Source organism: Canis lupus, chromosome 35, assembly GCF_011100685.1.
Source record: "Canis lupus familiaris isolate Mischka breed German Shepherd chromosome 35, alternate assembly UU_Cfam_GSD_1.0, whole genome shotgun sequence".
NCBI lineage: Eukaryota > Metazoa > Chordata > Mammalia > Carnivora > Canidae > Canis > Canis lupus.
Window position 1 is genome coordinate 6,246,727 of NC_049256.1, and position 15,609 is coordinate 6,262,335.

Genomic DNA, 15,609 nt, shown 5'->3' on the forward strand with positions numbered 1-15,609 from the left:
GTTCTAGATCTCAAATCACTCCTGTATTCTTAACCTGACACCTGAAACTCATGGCAGCCGTTTAGTGATGATTATTATGGGTATAAAGTTCAAGGTAAGGATCATTCCATTGTTCTTTTGTCATGAGCTGAAAGTTAAGAGTGAATCAAAAGTAGAGTTTGTATAGTCCCTTCACGTAGCGCATTGCGCCTATTAAGTTCTGCCTTTAAAACTTCAGCTTTCTCCAAAATTAATCAATGTGCTGGTGATTATTAATTTTAGGCTTTAAAAATTGTGCTTTAGAGCAGATGAACCCCTTAAATGTTAACAACCACTGCTTTATTTTAAAATATAACAGCAACTATACCTTTCTACAACAAGTTTAGGGCTCAACAGTGAAGGCTAAACAGTAGAAGATGTTGGAAGCCTCCAGCTCTGTGGGGATAGCACAAGAGCTGTGTTAGTAAGATTCTCAAGTTTCTTTCTGCACATCAGGATTGCTGTCAGGATGGTTAGGGAATATCTGCTCAAGCTTTCCTGAGAGTTTGTGCCAGTGGGACATGTCTTACACTTTGAATTAAGTTCTGGTAAGAGTCTAGTTAACGACTAGGGTTAAATTCACAAATTTCTGTTACTTGTTTATGCTTTTGCTTATAAATCTTGAAGTTTCATAAAATTCAACCGTGATTACCTAATATCTTTCTAAATGTGGTAGGCTTTCTCAAGAAAAAAAAAAAAAAGCCATGTATATAAGATAAGATTTTTTTTTTTTTTTTGGCTGGAAATAGAGGTACTGATACTCCATGATCTCGAACAGCATCTGACAAATAGTAGGCACTCAATATTTGTTTAAGGAATATACTCAGACTTAAAGTTTGAGTATAGCGAATTGATTCTTTGATGCTTTAAATTTTTCTTGCTAGCAAATTTTTACAGAAATTGAAGAGTTTTATAAAAATTTTAAATACCCAGAATTATCTATGCTATCCTGTCTTTAAGCCATCAGTTTGAAATTAAGTTGCTAGTACTTAGAGCAAGATTAATGCTTCTTGTTATGAGATACTGAGAATGCTCTCTTTTTGACAAATGCATAAATGAAGAAGCATGTAAGAATAATGTGCAGCTTCTTGTTTAGAATGACAACAATGAAGGTGTTCCCGGTAGGAAAGCATTTGCATCGCGAGTGGCTGGCCTGAATTTTTCATTCAAGTCAATGAAAAGCCAAATGTTTTGATCAGGAGAAGAATTCTTCTTGGAGAGTATATAAATAGCCCAGGACAGCTTTAGTCATAGCTATTTATATCTTCCCAATGATTTGTGTTTTAGTTTTTATTTGATTTTTTTTTTAGGATCCCCTAAGTGTTGAGGGTCTTAAGCCTTCATTGTATGGTTGATAGAATTTGAACCAGTTGCTTCCAAGGCTTCTCTCTGAAACCTCTTAGGACAAGGAGCAGAACATTATTGCACAGAGAGGATATTTGAAGTCTGTTGTTTACTTTGTTAATATTTGACTAATTTTCCCAAACATTTCTTTGTGTAACCTCAAAGTTAAAAAGATAGTACGTTAATGTGTTAGGCCCTAGTCGTCATTATTGTGTCCATACTTTTTATTGATCAAATTTTAAATTTAATCATGTTTACCTTAGAAAACTGGTCTTATTTAATAAGAGTGTCCTGATTATTTGAGGCCATCTGGATAAAACAGTTTGACTTACTCTTAATCTTTTCTTTGAATTTCCCTAGCCAAGTATTGGTATTTCTTAAAAATCAACAATTGGGTGAAGCACCACTTTATGGGTGAGGCAGCTTTGTAATAGTATTGAAGCTTATTAAAAATGTGAAGTGATAGGCCAATTACTAAAACAGATAATAATTTTTCACAAAATGCATCTTCATTGGAAGAATATATATTAATGATTGTCAAGTACAAGTGCTTTTTGAGGGCTGAATTTAAACAGGAAGCTACAGAAAGTAAGGTTAGTACCGAGCAGCATGATATTTATGCAGTATGTTTCTTCCAAAGATATCATCCATTTTAAATGCTCTGTCTGCATGGTACGTTACTAATTTATTTGGGGCAGTCATTTAAATAAGTGTCCTTATTTTCTTTCTCACATCAGTGCTTTTGGACATAAACTTCACTGTTCAAAGAACTTTGTTCATTTAACTTATTTGTTATTTTTAATATCGTTTCCCCCACATGGTAAAATTGGTCATGCCAGAACAAAGTCAAGTTTAATCAGTTAGGTAAGTCCTCCAATTTTGCACCTGCTATATGCCCACGCTTAGCCGAGTTCAAGGGATACAGCCAGCTACAAAACAGATGGGCTGCCTACCTTCGTAAAGCTCACAGGTAGACCCCACAGGATCAAGAAGAAAGACATGCCATCATGGAGAGAGAGACAGGGTGTTGAGAACTCCAGAGAAAACAAAACCAGGAAAAGTGGCGGCAGGGGACGTGCAGCTGGCTCAGTCAGTAAAGCAGGCAGCTCTTGATCATCAGAGTTGTGAGTTCAGGACCTACGTTGGGTACAGAGACTACTTAAAAATAAAGTCTTAAAAAAAACAAGGAAAGGGGATACGTAGCCCTGGGATGTGGGCACAACAGAGGGCAGTTCAGCTGGATGACTACAGGTCTGTCATTTAACTCTGGAACTTGGGTTCTCATGAATAAATGGATAAAAATAGTACATGTTCAACCTGCTACATAAGGTTGTGTGGGTAGAAGGAATACTGTTAGTGAAAAGGCCTTATCAATAGTTCATATAATGATAACTGTTAACCTTTTTTTTAGTATTAGCTTATTGAATCCTTACAATAACGCTGCCTTTATTGTGATTAATTCCTTGATTAATTTAGCAGATAATTACTGAGTGTCTTTGTGCTAGATACTAGTGATATTGCTAGGTTTTAAATAGAGAAATCTCTGCCCTCATTCTATTTGAGGTGTAGTTGAAGAGAAGTAGCATTTAGTACCTCTCAGAATTGCTTTTGTATATTTTATTTTTATTAAAAAGTTCAGTTTGGCAATCTTTTGCCAATTAGCCAGAAAAGTTTATATTTTAGTGAAGCCTATGATAGGAAACTCATTGTGATTTCATTTTCCCATTAATTGGTCTTGGGACCACTCAAAATAGTAATTGCTTTTGCTCTGTAAGCATCGATTTTAAAAGTATTCATGAAGTTCCTTCTATTCCTTTCCTTATAAAAATTCTGCTGTAGCTCTCGATTTATAATGGTGTTCAGTAAGAATGATGAATATAATAAATTTCGTGAAGACAGTATAGATCAGGAAATAGAAATATGTCATTTGATAATTGAAAGCGGTCAGGTTGGGAAAATCATGTACTGGAATTTAGCTATGCTGATGAAGTGCTGATTGGTAAATGAGGTAAATAGTTCTCCATTTGGGAAAAAGGAGTGGAAAGGATACAAATAATTTGAGTACTTAAGAAAAAATTATCCGTAGTTAAAAAGTTCTTTGAAAAAATGAATAATATGCATTACCAGGCAATATAGAGTTCTTAATTGAACAACTAGCAAATCCTGCTGATTGGGGGGCGAGGGGAGGAGCTGATTACCAGGGTTTTCCTACTTCCTACTACTTTTGTAGTAGGTATCAAGCATTGTCACTGTGACTTGTTAAGATCAACTCTGTACCTAGAATCTTGGGCTAGCAAAGACTTGACTGACTCGGGTTTATGATTTAATCTTAAAGCCCTTAGAAATTTTGGGCAGCCAGCACTGTGTCCTCACTGACTCAGACAAAATGCTGACACTCAGTTCTGGGGACGTAACTCCATGAATGACAGTGACAGCACGTGATGGGTGGGCATAGTTCAGAGCTGGAGGACATGTGTTTAATAGAACGTAATTTGGGTTCAGCATCTGTGAGCTCAGTTGCTAATTCAACAATGTTGGGCAAGTCACCCAGCATCCTGGTTTCCTCACCTGGACATGGACATAACAGGATTGTAGGACTCAAATGAGGTAATGCAGCACCTAACCCAGTGCTTGCACACAGATACACGAAGTGCATGATGATCATTAGCTGTTGTTACTGGTGCAGCTGAAGGGTTTTCTCCGAAGCGTGAGCGCTCCACCGTATTGAAGGGGCCCTGCTCTTGGAAGGGTTTAGCTCTCCCTGTGGCCGCGAGTGAGCCTTCGCATTGCCTTCACCGTGGCAGGCAAGATTCACGGCACTTCCTCCGGCCTTGTGTGGGTGCAAGAAGTTCGAGTCTGGGAGTTGTCTCTTGTTAAGGGATCTCTGGAAAGGTAGAAACAATGGAGATCATTTGCTTGCACCCCCCACCCTCACCCCCAGGACCAAGCAGGAAACCATAATCCCTGTCTAACTCCTCACTGCCTTTACTGATGCTTTGCATTCACCTGCCTCTGGGCAGTCACTGATGCTGACAGGCCTGGAAATGTGGCTCTGCATCTAGTCAGGCTTTCTCAGCCCGCTTCAGTAGAACCCCGCAGCTATCATTCTTCGTATTTAACCTTGAGAGACTAACAATCAAATGTAGGGAATGGTCTGATAACAGGCTGGAGGGTGCTAAAACCACCCACCAGCAACCGAAATGCTAGGCGTAAGCCGTGGTGATAGGGATACTAATGAACACAGCGTGCTGTTTTATACTCTTGTCTAGTACAATCCCCTTTACGTTTATTTATTTGCTTTTACATTGACTTTTCGAGGTGCTCAGGTCAGTTTTTTGTTGAATGTCTTGCCTCCTGGATTTATCTGATTGTTTCCTGATGGTGTTTTCTAACTCATTTCTCTACCTCTTGTGTTTTCTGTAAATTGGAAGTTTGGGTTGAAGGCCGGCTACTCTGTGTTGTCACATCCCGTTACTTGCCACCCCCGTGGCAGGTTGTCCTGCTGGTAAATGCCAACCTTGATGGCTTAGCCAGTGGTATCTCCATTGAGAAAGGGATGCATTGCCCCCTGCTCTTAGTACAGAGCCTGGCAGGAACGCACCTGGCCCCTGGCAGAAGCCCTGTTTCCATTAATGTCTCAGCCTGTGAATTTGGCGTCTGCCAATGGTCCTTCCTGAGTCTTCTGTGGGTATTGCAATATAATGACTTCTAATTCTGTCATTTTTTTCTGTGTTTAGTAGGTAGAATTATTTTGTAAAGAAGAGCTTTCTCTTTCTCATCAACTGGGGTGAACTCCAGTTCCTCCTGGGAAAGGCAGGGCTTAATTCATTTTACCAATTTTCCAAGTTTAGATCTAGTGTAAGAGTTCTTAGCTTCATTGATAAGTGCAGGCTTAAAATTTTTTGTGCGTATCATTGTGGGCTTTGGATTTTTACTCCATGATTCTGATACAGTCATTCTTTTTTGTTTGGATTGTCCCAATTTTCAGCCAGCGGGAACTCTTTCTCGTGGGCTCCTTTGTTCTTTTGACATCTGCCCACACCCCCTCATTAGTCTTTGAGTTTTTCCTTGCATTTTGGCACAATAAGGCTCCCCCTGTATTTCCCCCATGTAACTGATGACAGTAATTATAGATAACCATTACTGAACACTTCCTGTATGTCAGGTACCGCTTCATATTTTAAAAGCATTACTTCATTCAAACTTCATAGCAGCCCTGAGGATGGGTACTTTTATATTCCTCTGTAAAATGAGCACACTAAACCTCAGAGAGGTTCAGGAAGGGTGATACGACTTCTCCGGAGCTAGTTGTTAAATGGCAGAGTCTGCATCTGAATCCAGGCTTCCAGCATCAGAGCCTCCAAAGCAACCAAATCACGTGTTATCCACGCATCTACTCCCCCGTGTGTAGTGCCAGAGTAGCCCCTGAACCCTTTGTCTCAGCGGCCTGAATACTTTCTTGCTTCAAGTCCTTCTAGATTACTGCTGACTCTCTGCCTCTTGCCTTTCTCCTTCCAATATCTGTATTCTTTCCATAAGGATTAAAAAAAAAAAAAAAAAAAAAAGCCAAGTATCACTTTTGCTTACAGAGTAAAGTCCAGCCTCTTCTGCCTGGCACACGGGCCCTCCAGGCTCCATCCCCTGAGCCAGCCACAGGCCAGTTTCCCCCACACCCCAGGGCCCCCCACAGCATGCACAGGTGCAGGACAGAGAAGCATGCAGTCCTCAGAACCCTTGCTTGACGCTCATTCCTGCACCTCTCTTTGCACACCTGGTTTCTTCTCCTTGGAATTCTCCTCCCACTTTAATTTTTTTTGAAACTCAGCACAGATGGGCACCTTCTGGGAATGTGTTTTCCTGACTCTCTGTACAAGGTGTCTGTGTTCCCGGCATGCCCCCTGAAGTGTCTCCCTTGGGTGCAGCCCACCTTGCGCACATGGCCTTCTCCACCTCTGCCTGCCCCATCTCTCGCGCAGCTCCTCCAGCCAGCAAACGCGGCCTTTTAGCCCTCAGCCCACATGACCCTTGATAGGCATTTGAGCAGACTGACTTCTGGTTCTCCTCCCTGGAATTGTCACTTGGATTCTTGTTTATCCCAGATGACAGCCATCTTGCAAGATGTAGCTCAGAACTCATCTTCTGCAAGACATTTTTCCTCATTATGCCTGTTTTCTTAAAAACTCAGCATCTCCAGTTCACATCACCCTATTTATGTGATTTTATACAATTTGGTATTTCATTATGTATTTTACCACCAGATCTCACAGTTTAAACATGAGAGTTCTTCCCACTGCAAAGAACTCTGTGTACCCTGTAGGTCCCTAATGAATCATTTCCATTGAAGAGGTGACATGGGCCCTTACTCAGCTGGGAGCTCCATATGTGTGCTCTCATTTTAGACGTGTTTCTAGAGAGAGAATAAATACACTAAGTCTTTCAATATGGTAAGTGTTCTCAAAGGGTGAGAGCTTAGTCACCTGGGATAAAATTCCAAACACTCATGGTCCTTTGTAAGTAGAAAAGTAATTCCAAGACTGGCAGGTAAAAGCTTGTTCTGTCTTAGCATGTGTCTGCTGAAAAGGTAAGTTGTGGCCTCTCAGTGGCAGAACAGGGAAGACTCAGTTCCAAATTGTTGTCACTCCCCAGATCTGTTTACCCTCAGGCTATATGTATGTAGCAGGGAAATATATCTGAAGCACCCACAGTGATTTATGTTTGTCTAGTCCTCTTTTGGTCACTTGTGTTAAGAGCTAGCTAAGATGAATGTCCACAATGGCCAAGGTATGGAAAGAGCCCAGATGTCCATCAACAGGTTAGATAAAGAAGATGTGGTGTATATATTCACGCTCTGTGTGTGTGTGTGTGTGTGTGTGTGTGTGTTTAGCGCCGAACAAGCCCAAGGTGGTCCTGTATATATGTATATATATATATGTATACATATATACACAACCGTCAAAAAGAATGAAATCTTGCATTTGCAACAATGCATATGGAACTAGAGTATTATGCTAAGTGAAATAAGTCAGAAAGACAAATACCATTCATTTGATTTCATTCATAATGTGGAATTTTAGAAACAAAACAGATGATCATAGAGGAGGGGAAGGGAAAATAAAATGATATCAGAGAGGGAGACAAACCATAAGAGACTCTTAACTATAGGAAACTGAGGGCTGCTGGAGGGGGCGAGGTAGGGGGATGGAGTACCCGGGTGATGGGCATTAAGGAGGGCATGTGATGTAATGAGCACTGGTATTACATGCAATTGATGAATCACTAAATTCTACTCCTGAAACTAAGAATACACTAATGTTAACGAAATTGAATTTAAATTAAAAAGAGCTAGCTACGATTAAGGACAGGGCAAGTCTAATGAGGCTTCTGATAATTTGACCAGGTGTGTTTACAATTATAAAATACATGGATAGAGCAAACAGGAACTTTTTTACCAAGTGCTGGAATTCTAGACTTAGTCTCTATCCAGACAAGGCTGGTTTAGGGTTAAATGAACAAAAATAATTATCTCGTGGATAATTAGCTTAAGATTTTAGAATGACTAGATGGATTGAAGGATGATTTACATATATTAATTGATCCATAATGGATTCTCAAAAAGGTATCAGAGAAAGCCCAATAACTAACCCTTTTCACTGTTAATATCCTCTTTGTCAATCATTTTTAACCTGTTTAAGCCATGGATCCCTTCTGGAATCTGCCAAAAGGCCATGGACTCTCCATCTGGAAAATTGCACATAGCACACTCAGAATTTTTTCACATAGCTTTTTTTTCCCCTTTGGGGCAGAGTCAGAGAAGTCACAGACCCCTCTGAAAGTTATTTCTGGACCCTTTTTCTCAAAAGTTTTCTTGACCACAACCCATAGTTAGAACTATATTTTATATCACAATCTATACATGTATGTAAGGTCATCGGTGGAATTTTTATGACACACTAATGAGTCTCCACCTGCCGTTAGAAAAATGTAACTCTCAGGGTGCAAAGTTGCTGAAGTGTAGAATCTTTGTCTTATCATAGTCAAATTCAATATTGTTGAGACATAGCTTTTATGCCCAGTGTCCCTTTGTTGCTAAAAAGGACAGGTTGAGCTTGGCCATATGCTTACCTTAAGCAGTTAGAAGAAGAGGGTTACAATTTAATTTATGACCAATTAAAAGTACTGAGATCTGAACCACATTATTCATATAGGTTGTAGAAGTCACACATGCTCCGTGAGCACACATCCTTTGTGCTCACAAAGAGCATCATGGTATAACAGTGAATAAAATAAAAATTCTTGCCTTCTATAGAAGAGGTAAGCAATATCTCTTATAAAATAAAAAATGTAGTATATCAGGTTGTGATAATGATAAGGAGAAAAAATAAAAACTAAAGGGAGTGGATATGAAATGTTGAGATACAGCTTGAAGTTTTAGGTAGCATAGTTGGGGTGTTAAACTCACTGAGAAAGTAACTTTTGAGTAAAGACCTGAAGGAAGTCAGTCCTTTAACCATCAGGTATTCAAGGATAGAACTTTACAGACAGAGGCAACAGCAAGTGCAAAGGCCCTGAGAGAGAAAATGCCTGATGGGTGGGAGGACTCAAGAGCCTCCTGGTGTCCGGAGAGGAGTGACAGGTGCCCTTGGAGGACTTAAGCTCGGTAACCTGAAGGGTGTCAAAGGCAGAGGCAGGGAGACAGGTGGTGATGTGGACCAGGATGATGGCTATGGGAACATCGAGACGTGATTGGATTATGGAAAGTCAGGAAGTGGTAGAAAAGAAAAGAGCCATGGTTGGCACCAACCAGAAGAGGAATTGGTGACCAAGTAAAAAACTTGGAGGCAGGAGGCTGCATTGGATTATTAGATTGGAGGTCTGGGGATTATGGTTTGGGGCAGGTGAAAATTTGACATGCCTTTTACAGCAATTGGGAAAGTCAAGAAGTTATTAGGATCCTTAATTTGTAATTTTCGGGCATTTCCTCATTGTAGCTTGAAAGAGAAGCTCTAAACTTTTTCTGACAAATATAGTCATGATGTTTTTTGTCCACGGCTATCCTGCATACTTTAATGTGGGGTTAAATTCTTGACCGTTCCTTTCTCAACCACCCTAGAGAAGTCTTCTGAGCAAGAGAAAAATGAACAGATGTTGGCAAGGATGCAGAGACAGAGGAACCCTCGTGCTCTGTTGGTGAAAATGCAAACTGGTGTAGCCACTGTGGAACACAGTATGGAGTTTCCTCAAAAATAGAATTACCTAACAGCCCAATAATCTCACTCCTGGGGGGACGCCTGGGTGGCTCAGTGGTTAAGTTTCTGCCTTTCGCTCAGGGTGTGATCCCGGGTCTGGGGATTGCGTCCCACATCGGGCTACCTGCATGGAGCCTGCTTCTCCCTCTGCCCGTGTCTCTCTGCCTCTCTTTCTCTGTGTCTCTCGTGAATGAATAAAAATCTTTTTTTTTTATTTTTTTAAATTTTTATTTATTTATGATAGTCACACAGAGGGAGAGAGAGGGGCAGAGACACAGGAAGAGGGAGAAGCAGGCTCCATGCACCGGGAGCCCGATGTGGGATTTGATCCCAGGTCTCCAGGATCGTGCCCTGGGCCAAAGGCAGGTGCCAAACCGCTGCGCCACCCAGGGATCCCAAATAAATAAAATCTTAAAAACAATTTGTTGATTTAAAAAAAAGTCTCACTACTGGGTATTTACATGAAAAATACAAAAATACTAAGTCAGAGGGATCCATGCTCTCCCCGATGTTTATAGCCGCATTATCTACAATAGCCATATTATGGAAATAAGGTAAGTGTCCACAGACTGAGGAATGGATAAAGAAGAGGTGGTGTGTATATGTACAATGGAATATTACTCGGCCATAGAAGAAGAATGAAATCTTGCCATTTGCAGCAACATGGTTGGAGCTGGAGAGTATTATGCTAAGTAGAATAAGAGCCAAATACCAAATGATTTTACTCATATGTGAAATTTAAGAAACAAACCAACAAAAGAAAAAAAAAGACAAACCAAGAAGCAGACTCTTTAACTATGGAGAGCAAATAGATGGTTATCAGGAGGGTGGGGGGATGGGGAAAATAGGTGATGGGGTTAAGGAGGGTGCTTGCTGTGATGAGCACCAGGTGATGCATGGAAGTGTTGAATCACTGTATTGTACACCTGAAACTAAGATTACAGTGTATGTTAACTATACTGGAATTTAAAATAAAATTAAAGAATAAAAAAGACCACCTCTCTGGTAAAATAGCATGATTTAAAAAATAAAGGTGTGGATCTGTTCATCTAAAGATTTGTCTGCTTCACAAATCAGCTGGTCGCATTTCCTTATTTTGTATTGTAGTACCTCACTGATCACTGTTTTCCATATCCTTCAAAATTACTTAATAATGCAAAAATTTCAACTAGAAACCTTATTTATTCACTTTCTTTTCTGACTCCTCTTATCTCAAAATATTCTTCTTATCCAAAGTGAGACTTTTATTCCTCCCTCAGGTATAAATAGCTCTGATTTTTGGATTGTTGTTATTAAAAAAAAAAAAGCCATATGTAGAAAATTCAAGCAGTAAAGTAACTTACAGCAGGATGGGGAAACATGTAAAATCTGAGTCAGATCCAAACCACAGTTTGTTTTATTGATCATTCTTCCCGATTATCTCCTTATTCATATGTAATAATGACTAACATAAATTCAGTCTCAGCAGGTGCCAAGCACCAAAAATGCTTTACGCCTACGCACATCAGTTACTTCTCACAGCAGCCTTTCAAGGGGAGGTAGCCCCCCCCCCCCCCCCCCCCGGCCCCTGAGTGCACTAGAGCCGTGCAGCCCACACAACCCAGCCCACACAACCCAGCAGCCACACCGGCGGCATGCATGCCAGGCCCGGCCAGCCGCTGTCTCTGGAATTGCCCCCTCATTTGTTGGAGTGTCCCCTACATACCATACATGCTTTTAACTTGCCTTTTTTTTTTTTTTTTTTTTTTTAATTTGAGGATATAGTGAAATTCTTTCACTGTTTACACATTGACTTAAAATTTAAGGCCATCATCCTGAAGGTGGTTAAGTGTAGACTTTGGAGTCAGATTGCCTTGGTTTACATTGGGACTGCCTCAGTTCCTTCTGTGTAAAAAGAGGATATGATCTACCTCTTAGGGTTTTACAAGAATTAAATAAGTAAATACATGTAAAAAGCTTAAAATAGCCATAGCCATGGCCAAATAAGCCCTTAAGTGCTCATGTCCTGCTATGTTAATAGTATGTTACATGTCTGTTGCCTGCTGTGTCCTCACATGGTTCTGGGCTTACTCATGAGTGATCCTTTCTTGGAGCGCTCTCAGTGGTGCCGGAGTTAGAGTACATGTGCACATATTTTACTGATGATGTTATTTCTTTAAGTGTTGTCCGTGGTGAGGTTTGGTGGCTGGGCAGTGTTTTGCTCCACGTTCCTTAATAATTTCTATTTTGTGATGTGTTCAGGGAGTCACAGTAGAGATCACACAGTAGAAGGCGTGTTCTGGGGAACAAACCTGTCCTTGGATTACAACAACAGGGTAATTTTATTACAGTCGGGAGCTCCGTTCCATGAGCTGTGTGCTTCCACATGTAGTCTTTTCTTCCGATTACAGTCACCTTGGATTACTTGCTGTGATGTGTTGCTGGTCTGCTATGCTCTGGGTGCGCTGCTTAATGTAGCATACACGTCATTTCACCTTCTCAACACCTCGAGTTGCTTGCCCTTGTGTTGTCGATGAGGACATGGGTTATGTGCCTGCCATGGTTTCCTGGCAGAACCAGTGTTGCTCTCCAGAGCCTTTACCTGCCCCTTTACCACTTTTATTCTGTCCAGGAAACTTGATTTAATGGTGGCTGCCTTTTCTGTGACTGTTCCATGAAAGGACATTTTTATTAGGGGTTTTATTAGATTATTTTGATTAGGGCTAGTTCTGAAAATTTGCATTTTCAGGGACTCTCCGCCTTATTTAGGAGATTGTTTTGTTTTTTAGGTGTTCCTAAAAGAGCTTTTTAAAATTTAAGTTCCATGTTTGCTGAACAAAAGGGTGTCTGTTCACTAGCATCACCTCTCCTGACACTTTGCTTCCTCCTCCTCTTAGCACCTTACACTCTGACTGCAGGGAGCAAAAGAAGGTCTTAGATGGCTGTCTTGGAACTAACTTTACACTATGACTTTTGTAGACCAAAAAAAAAAAAAAAAAAAAAGAAGAAGAAAAAGGATCTTAATAACAAGTTTATACTTCCTGGTTTTTTTGAACTATAGCCTTTGAGTGTTACTACACGTATCTAATGTGTATGATTATTATTGCCATTCTTACAAACCATATTCTCCCTCTTTGTCCCCCCACCTACCAGGTAGGAGCTTATGTTAATAGCTTATGATGTTGTAACCTGTAGGCGTTAGCATATGGGTGGTTAGGAGCTTGTTACCAATAATTAGAATAGTATAGAGTGAGATTAATTCATTGACAGCAGTTATTTTCTGACACAGAGGACCTAAAAATACAAAGCAATTAAAATGTATGAATGTCCATAGAAAATGTAGTGCTGTGAACAAAATATTACGGAAGAATATCCATATTCTTTTAAGTTATGTCTATTAATGACTTACACAGTGATGCTTTGATTCACATCCTCCCGGATGTACACCCAGGCCTGAAGAGCACTAAGGTGGCACCTAGGGTAGTAGTTGTCTCAGAACCAGGCAGGTGGCTGGAGAGGAGGTGACCCAGAATTCCTCTTTGGAGGTTGGTGTGTCACTCACCCCTGGTGGTTTTTGTGGCCACCTATGAACTGAGCTGGAGCTGGTCCAGGCCCTGGCCACATGTGAGCTCCACTTTCCTGCATCAGATTCCTTTGAGGACCAAGACGGCCAATACATTATGTCTCACCTTTTCCTCAAGTAGTAAGAAGAAACTGGTAGGATAAGAAATGGAAACCTACCTCTTAAGACGTGGCTCACCTCTGTGTAATATGCCTGAGGATGTTTTCATTAATAAAGCTATTACTGAAGGTATTTTGATTTTATGGAAGTGCTCTCTAGAAAGAGTAGAAAGAAACGGTATGCTTCTTGTTGCCCTTGAAAACTGTCCTGTTGAGTTGGGTTTGTTGCCATGTGCCACTCTCTCCTTAAATGTGCTCAGTATACAGAGTGGCTCCCTGGTGTTTTTCTGTCCCTGAACAATTTTATTCGTCCACTCAACAAACCTTTAAACTCAAAGGTTTACACCACTCTGGGTTACAGGTACATGAATCTGGTTACATTAACTTGACCATCTCCTAAAATCCAGCAATGACCATGAAGTATATATTTGTTATTAAATCACAACAGGCCTTCCATAGCCCTGGTAATAAGAAAGTAAGGAATCAGAGACAAAAAGAACTGTTCGAGTGCTGGATAGCCCTCTTTGAGTAACCAAGCAGGTCTGTGTGTGTGCCGGGCATTTTTGTTTTAATGTCTCATGTTAAATAAAACGTTATAGAGTGATATAACACCATACATTAATTATCCTTCAATTAAAAAAAAATAACTGTAAGATGGGAATTAAAAATTCCCCCTTCCCTGTAATTATACCTGATTTCCTGGTGTAGTATGTACATATTAGCTTTGAAAGAAATGTTAAATTTGTGTTCTTGTTTGGGATGTGTGTGTCTGGAGGGGTGAGTTTGTTTTGATTCTGGTGTGTAAGCTTATAAATTAAGTTGATTCTGGTGCGTAAGCTTATAAACCTTAAGCCCACAAATAAGACATGAACAAGATCCATCTAGTGACGACTTATCCTATTTTTACTCTGGCCATATAAACTTAAAATTCACAGTAAAATAATAAGTATTATATCTATTAAAGCATATTTCATGTAACTAAGCTTATAGCTGTAAATATGATCTAATAAGTAAAGATCTCAAAGTTCGCTACCTTTGGAGGCAGTCCAGTTAATACATGTGAATATGTACTATCAGGCAGTGTGCTCAATTTGCAAAAGTTTTCCATCAGGACTGTTACCTAATTCACTCATCCTTCGTTTATAATTCCGAGATCATTTTATCATTAATAGCTTCAACATAATAGAGACACAGAGAGAGAGGCAGAGACCTAGGAAGAGGGAGAAGCAGGCTCCTTCTAGGGAGCCTGATGCAGGACTCAGTCCCAGGACCCGGCGATCACGACCCTGGGCAAAAGCAGATGCTTAACCACTAAACCAACTTTAGATTTTAATAAAACAGATAAACACGCTAAAGCTTTAAAGCTTTAAGGGTAGCTACTTAAAAAAAAAAAAAAAAAAAACAGAATGTAGGAAAAGAAGGGGGAAAGAATGATAGGAAGAGCAAGGACAAATAGAATGACATGGTCAGAATGACTATAAATAGAAATATATTTGTAATCACAATAAATAAAGGATCATGTCTCTTAAAAGAGTATGTCAGATTGGATAATAGAACTTTAAGGCAATAAAGGGACAAACATAAAGGGTCATTATATAATAGTGATAAAAAGAACAATCCTCCATGAAGTTAAAGTAATTTTAAACTTGCTTGCCTGGGCAGCCCTGGTGGTGCAGCGGTTTGGTGCCGCCTGCAGCCCAGGGTGTGATCCTGGAGACCCAGGATCAAGTCCCACACTGGGCTCCCTGCATGAAATGGAGCCTGCTTCTCCCTCTGCCTGTGCCTCTGCCTCTCTCTGTGTGTGTCTCTCATGAATAAATAAATAAAATCTTAAAAAAATAAATAAATAAACTTGCTTGCCTTTGGTAACAGAGCTTCAAAATATGGAAGACAAAGCTGACGTAATTTCAGATCTGCAGTCAGTGGAAATTTTAAAGTGACTCCTGTGTTAAGTAACTAGTAGATTGAGCAGAGAGAAATTAGGAAGGTTAGAGGATTTGCATACTAGAGTTTCCTTTGAGCTCTGCCTTTAATAAGTAGATACATTCTTTTAAAATACAAGAGACATACTCAAAAGCTGCCCACATAGCCACAAAGCAACAAATATGAACTAATGCCAAATTTCGTCATACCCTGTGCTCTGGTAATTTATTAAGTAATTTACTAAATAAAACTTAAAATAAAAACATTTATTAAACTAGAAACTACATTTCTAATTTTGTGCTTTTCAAAAATTTGAAAATTTTCTAGATAACCTACAGGTCAGTGAGGAAATTAAGAGCACACCTAGAAATAAATGGTGATAAAAATTTTTGGAATGAGTAAAGTACCCAACTTACAA

The 15,609-nt window shown here is 39.9% G+C and overlaps 1 protein-coding gene across 6 annotated transcripts in view; it reads left to right on the plus strand.

Annotated features, from left to right (window-relative positions):
- CDYL (chromodomain Y like) overlaps nt 1-15,609 on the plus strand; it is a 230,361-nt gene that overhangs the window by 108,873 nt on the left and 105,879 nt on the right. The window contains exon 1 of one of the 6 annotated variants that reach the window (XM_038584072.1): nt 62-94. The exons of the other annotated variants lie outside the window; for them this stretch is intronic. Within the exon in view, the coding sequence (XP_038440000.1) occupies nt 68-94 (27 nt within the window). The 5' untranslated portion in view covers nt 62-67. Of the gene's footprint in view, nt 1-61; nt 95-15,609 lie in introns of those variants that run through there. 6 annotated transcript variants of the gene reach the window in all.